Source organism: Phaseolus vulgaris, chromosome 10 (assembly GCF_051622355.1).
Source record: "Phaseolus vulgaris cultivar YP4 chromosome 10, ASM5162235v1, whole genome shotgun sequence".
In the NCBI taxonomy this organism is placed as follows: Eukaryota; Viridiplantae; Streptophyta; class Magnoliopsida; order Fabales; family Fabaceae; genus Phaseolus; species Phaseolus vulgaris.
The window spans coordinates 34,252,353-34,258,474 of record NC_143507.1 but is presented as its reverse complement, the minus strand read 5'-3'; the positions used below and the strand labels follow the sequence as shown (position 1 = coordinate 34,258,474).

Genomic DNA, 6,122 nt, shown 5'->3' with positions numbered 1-6,122 from the left:
ACTAGGTTTGATAATGGTATTAACTGACATTTGTTAACACTCCACAATAAGAAGAGATTGTAAAAATAAAAATAAAGAATTGTATCTTTTAGAAGTAGCTATAATACTCTTTTTCCATATGGATGTTTACAAAACCAACTAGTGTAAAAAATATATATATTAGGATAAAAATAATCCCAGTGTCTCCATAATAATTAGAAATAATATTTCAAAATCTTTTTATACATTTCAAAATATCTTTAGTTTTTTAATTTTTATTACAAATAAAAATGATGAGAATATGTAAGTGATGTGATTGTTAGAAATAAAATAACTCTCTATTTTCTTACTTATTCTTAAAGTCATATAATAATATACATTATTAAATTATAATACAATAAGTTGTGAACCAACATGCGTGCGTAGTCGGTGGTCGTCGAATATATGCATCATCACCGTGGCCAACATGATCGCTGGTCGATGAAGCGGCGATCTCCGTGCGTGTGTAGTCGTTGGTCGCCGAAGTTGTGCATCATCGTCGTCCTGGAAATGAAGCAGCGATCTCCGTGCGTGCGTAGAAAACAGGGTTTGGGTTTTGTAAAGGGTTGGGGATACCCCTTTTGTATCCCCTTAATTTAAATTAATTCTTTGGTTATAAAAAAAAAATCTCTCTCAATTTTGAAATACACTTCCATTCTCTTTTGTTGAACTACTTTTAGCTTTTGAGTAGAGTTGGGACTGTTCACAAAATCTTTGAATCCCCGTATCTGTGGAAGGCCTTGATTTCAAGGCCTCCATCAATATGCAGATTTATCATCGTCTTGTAGGTCACATTTTTCTTTTCATCATTCAATCTGAAGCGGAAACAACCTAACAAAACTGCTGCAAATATCTTCATTTGTCTATAAGCAAACTCCTTCCCTAGACAAATCCGAGGACCAGCCTGCAAATGAATCAAGATTCATCTAAGATTACTGCATGCTTCTCCAGAGAAAATACACACAAATAGGACTTTGATCATGTCAGATAATAAATATAGTTATCAAAGGTTTTTTTTTTTCCACAAATGGGAAAAAACCCTCAAATGTTCGAAGGAAAACACTACTAACCTGAAAAGCTGTAAACTTGAAAGGGCTCTCTGGCTTAAAAATGCCATCCTCGTCAAGCCATCTTTCTGGTATAAAATCCTCTGCATCATCACCCCATATAAATTTCATCCTACCCATTGCATAAGGTTGGTAAGATACCATATCTCCCTTATTAACACTATACCCATCTGGTAGTGTATCATCAGAAAAACAAATCTTTGCATCCTGCATGAAATTAAGGACTCTGGTACTTAGAATGTATTTCATCTATATCCATGTCAAATGTGTAACAACAATGAATCAATCTTGGGAATTTATATTGTTTACATGGAAGCAGTGAAGAAGGGTGCAGTGTTGATTTTTAATTAGCATAAAATAGCTTTCTAGTGCTCTTAATTTTTAGCTTCCATTTGGTTCTCTAAATTTAAAAAGTCACCTTGATCTTTTAAAGTGTCTCAGTTATACCAAATTGACCACTGTGTCAGTTTACCACACTTGGCCAAATTGATGACACAAGACACCTTGTGAAAGATGTCACATTAGACAAACATTTTCCAACGGGGCTATTTGGTCTAACAGATAAGCAAAGTAAAATTTGTTAAGCTTTGGAAGCAGATTTAAACAAAAAATAAGATGAGGAACCAAAAGGCTATTTTAGCCTTTCAGTTACATTGATCATACATCAATTGTGGGGTTGTGGAAACTTGATAAGTTCATCAATAACCTTTAGTCCTTACCAAGTAAATTAGAGGATGAGATATGTGTGTAAATGAGAGACATGTCCAAGGAGAGCAAATCTGAAAGGTGGATCTTGTACTTGGTCTAGAAATCAAGTTTAAAACACTGGTGCAAAAAAAAGGAAACATCTGTTTTTGGTTTTTAATATACTTGTTTAAGAAGATTTCAAAACGTGTTAAATTTTAGATGAGAAATTGAGGGCTGAATAGCATAAAATTATTTGAAAAAACATTTTTGAAACAAAAGGTTAGAGGGAAATCAAACAGTCCCAAGTTCTCCCACCTTTAGAGGTGCCTTTAGTTCTAACCATTAATGCAAGCAGGAACAGTAGTGGGGACTTGTTTCTACTGCATGCAGTGATGAAGAGTTCAACCTCAAAAGTAATCTTACCACAGGAACAGCAGGATAAAGTCTGAGAGTTTCAGTAATTGCTGCATGAACATAGTTCATCTTTTCAAGAGCTTCATCCGTTACACTTGACACAAATTCAGTATAACTGCTAATTGTTTTTGTGTTTGTTGCTTCTTTCACTTCTTCTGCTGCTTTTTCTTGAACTTCAGGGTACTTACATAACATGTACATGAACCAAGAAAGTGTGGCTGCCGTTGTGTCTTTCCCAGCAATAACAAAGTTTAAAATTATATCTCTTAGGTATGTTGCATCATATCCCTTCACTTGCAGAAACCTTGACAGAATATCTCCACGTTTACTCTACAGATATAGAGTGAAAAGGGGATTATACATGGGTGGCACATCTAGTGAGATATTAAAAGAGTTAATCTTGGTCATGCACTCATATATAAATGGTCATGATTGTTTTATTTAAGTTTGATCTTAAGCTTCTATTTTGATTTTACAGCTAAGGTTTAACTCTTTTCACCTAATATAAACACAGCTTGCTTGTAATAAACTTACATCAGAAAGTGCCCTTGAAATCTGCATTTGCTGAATCCTAGTGTTGATTAGCTTGAGAACAAATTCATCTAAAATTTTAGTATTCTTTCTTAATTTGGCCTCTGATCCAATATTCAGAAATTTCTTGATCTTCCAGAAAACATCAACATAACGATAGAGGGTGAGTGCACTTGATGTATCAAAAGCATCAGCAAAAATCTTCCCTTCTTGATTTGATCCACACATGCTGTCAAGTTCAGTTCCAAATGCAACTTGGAAAATTGAATCCAGTGTTGATTTCATGAAAAGGTCCTTTATAAATTATTGGAGCAAGTTAATATCCTAACAAGTAAATGACAGAAGGTATTATAATAAAATCTTTCAGAACATATATATACCCACTTGGATTTCCAACGAAGTATTAGAAGTTGCAGATTCAGACACTATGTATGCAAGTTTTGCTGCATTCTTTCTGAATATTGAAACGCTGAAATCCCTTAACATCTTGGTAGAGAATTCATGACTTGATATTTTCCTTTGCTCCCGCCATTTCTCGCCATCAACAGTGAAAATCCCATCACCTAGTAAATCCTTCAAATTTTGATAGTTGTACAAGCCCTGCAGAAAAGTTTAAAGAATAAAATTGAAGCTATTTGGCCCAACTCTTTTAGGAATCATACAAACCCCTTTATGCTTAATTAAATAAATCAAAATAAAAAAGGCCTATCACAAATCTATATACCTAATTGTTGGTTTTTTTTCTGTGGGAAAATGATGGAATGATTTGACACCTGAGTCATGAGCATTTCATAAGTTAGAATACCACTTCTAACCCAAAACCTAAAGACATTGGATATATGGTCTTCTTTATTATATACTGCTTTTGAGACATATTCCTACTCAATGTCCATGACCACAATTTCAAAGGAAAAATTCGAAGTTGAGTTATCATTTTCAAGTAACTTCTATATTAAGAAGCAGGCTGCAGATTCTGAACTTCGGTTTCATAACCAACAATTGAAAGGTTTTCATATCATACAGACAAAGTTCACTTTGATTTTGACACCTATTACCTACTTCAGCAGGATATAACTACCATAATCATTTCAGGAAAAAAGGTATCATAAGCAGAACCACGAACAGTAGCATCAAAGTGTTTCATATCATGTCTTGGTAGACCCATATCACTTTGAAAATCAGAAAAATCTTCAATGGTTATAGCTGGGTGCTCTAGTTTTTCATATATGTTATCAGGAAAACAATCTCTCAAGGCAACAGATTCGACAACAATATGAAATCCAAGAACCTTTTCAGTTCCTTCAACCCTACCCACTAAGGAGGTAAGTGGCAACTCACCACTTTCAAATAAAACAGACCCTTAACACTTTGCCGTACAAACGAGTAATGTTATATTCTCCCCTAAATCTTTGTACAGATCTTGTAAGATTTTCTAAAAATAAAGTTGTAACATCTTAGCAAAATTAAAACATTCAATATTTTCTTCATCTAACAAGTAGTAGACAAGTAAAGAATTGAAATAATGAGAGCTAAAGATTTGGTCTATCTATCAATGAATACAGTTTTTACCTTTCCATAATTTTCAAAATTGGTTTTGAGTATGTACTCAACATTACTCGGTTCTGCAGTGTAGACTTCATATCTGAAAAGGTTTATCAACCTGTATGTTCTGTACTTGGCAGCAAGATGAGTCATGTAATGGTGCAACCTGTGGAAGTTCACCAGCTGATTAAACACAGTGCCAGCAACAGGATGATACTTCTTTCCATCCCTTTTGTTCAGTTTTCTGAACAGAAATTGAACCACCAAACAAGTCAAAGCTGCAAAGAAATAAGGATGTGAAAGAAAAGCCATGGATGACATGGTTTGTGTTGTGGTAGGTTGCAGTGCAAATCTGACCCTTTCAAACACTACAAACGAAAACAGAACAAAGTGCAATTTATATACTGAATCAAAAAGATGGGGCTGGTCAGCTTCTGTCACGTGGTGTTGACAGAAGAATTACCAAGGAAGTACAATTGTTAAAAGTATAGTAAATTCTGTCTAGACGAACTTGTATTTCATCACCTTTCAAAAAATTTCAAAATTATTTTTATTTTAAATTTGAAAATTCAAAATCCAAAAAATATAATTTAAAAATTAAAATTTTATTTTGAAAAGTAAATCAGAAATGCAAAACGTACAATTTAGAAAAAAAAAATATGGAAGTACATTACGAAAAGAATAGTATTTTAGAAAAGGAATTCTAAAATATTTTTTATGTACACTCTTTTATTTGAAGTCATTTTCATTATTGTATAAGAATATTTTTATTATTTTAGTGATAAATTAGATATAAATTCAAATTGATATAATGCAGAAAGAATTTGATTAAAAGTAAAAAATAAATAATTTTTTACTTAAATATATACATCAAATTTTTTTGAAAGATTATAAACGAATATCTTTCACTGTAAAGTAACATTTTCATGATAAAATATGATTGGAAAGTTTATTTTTTAGTATTATAAAAAAATCAATTGCAACAATAATAAGATTAATTTCATTAGTTTTCTTTACCTTTTCATTGTGCACACACTTTTGGGGTTATTAAAGTTTGTGTTTTCTATTACATCAGACATAACCATAAGAAGTTTTCTTTTGTCATTGTGTGGCTTAAAATAGATCTTGCTGCAAGTGTCACAAAACTTTATGATTTTAGTTTCTGCTTCCATTTCTTCAACTACCTCTAATTAAATCATTGTCTAGTACACCTTTTCCTTCTTCCAAAAGTTGTTGAATATATAATTACTTTTTTTTAATTCTAGAAGGTGGTTTCTCCAACATGAAAATTTTTATAAAGAAAAAATATATGAGAGGGACTAAACAAACACGCAAGTAATAATTAATGTATTCATATGTGATTTTCTTTGGAAAAGTAATGTGTTTTCCTTAAAATGGATTGTCTAGTATGCCATTTTGTGTTTTGCTTTATACTTCAAAAATATATTAGATAAAACTACTGATTTAAATTATTTTTTCTGTAGTTTTTAGTTACTGTATTATTTTATGTATAACTAAATTTCTAAAGAATTTTCATCTTCAATATTGTTTTAAATATGTTTTATGGTTGAGTAATTATACTATTTTGGATATTGTTATATTGATTTGACTAAATATGCTCCATAAGTTTCCTCTTTACAAATCATTTTCTCATCATTATCACTAAAAAAAAATCATAAAATAGAAACCAATTTTTATAAACCAAAATAATTAGTTACAATAAAAACTAAAATAGAGATCATTTTAGAAACTAAAAAAAATGGTTTCTAAATTAGTTTCTATTGTTTTCTATTATTGTTAAATAGTTTCTAAATTGGTATCTAATTAGCAATTAAGATTTTAACTACCAATTATTTAGTTTCT

At 31.4% G+C, this 6,122-nt stretch overlaps 1 protein-coding gene across 1 annotated transcript; it reads right to left on the bottom strand.

The window, feature by feature from the left end:
- Positions 1-298: 298 nt before the first annotated feature.
- Positions 299-4,696, bottom strand: LOC137819231 (cytochrome P450 704C1). Its single transcript, XM_068623016.2, has 6 exons — positions 4,287-4,696; positions 3,102-3,317; positions 2,721-3,011; positions 2,196-2,516; positions 1,089-1,292; positions 299-922 (listed from the first exon to the last, which is right to left on the bottom strand). Exons 1-6 carry the CDS (start codon positions 4,578-4,580, stop codon positions 722-724), a joined length of 1,527 nt encoding a protein of 508 aa, XP_068479117.1. The 5' UTR covers positions 4,581-4,696; the 3' UTR covers positions 299-721.
- Between the last annotated feature and the right edge of the window lie 1,426 nt (positions 4,697-6,122).

Bases quoted from the DNA above. Each gene is read 5' to 3' on its own strand.
- LOC137819231 (XM_068623016.2), bottom strand. From the start codon at position 4,580: ATGTCATCCATGGCTTTTCTTTCACATCCTTATTTCTTTGCAGCTTTG. The intron at 3,318-4,286 runs GTAAAAACTGTA...ACTTTTCTGCAG, and splicing joins ATTTTGAAAATTATGGAAAG to GGCTTGTACAACTATCAAAA. The intron at 2,517-2,720 runs GTAAGTTTATTA...CTATATCTGTAG, and splicing joins TTTCAAGGGCACTTTCTGAT to AGTAAACGTGGAGATATTCT.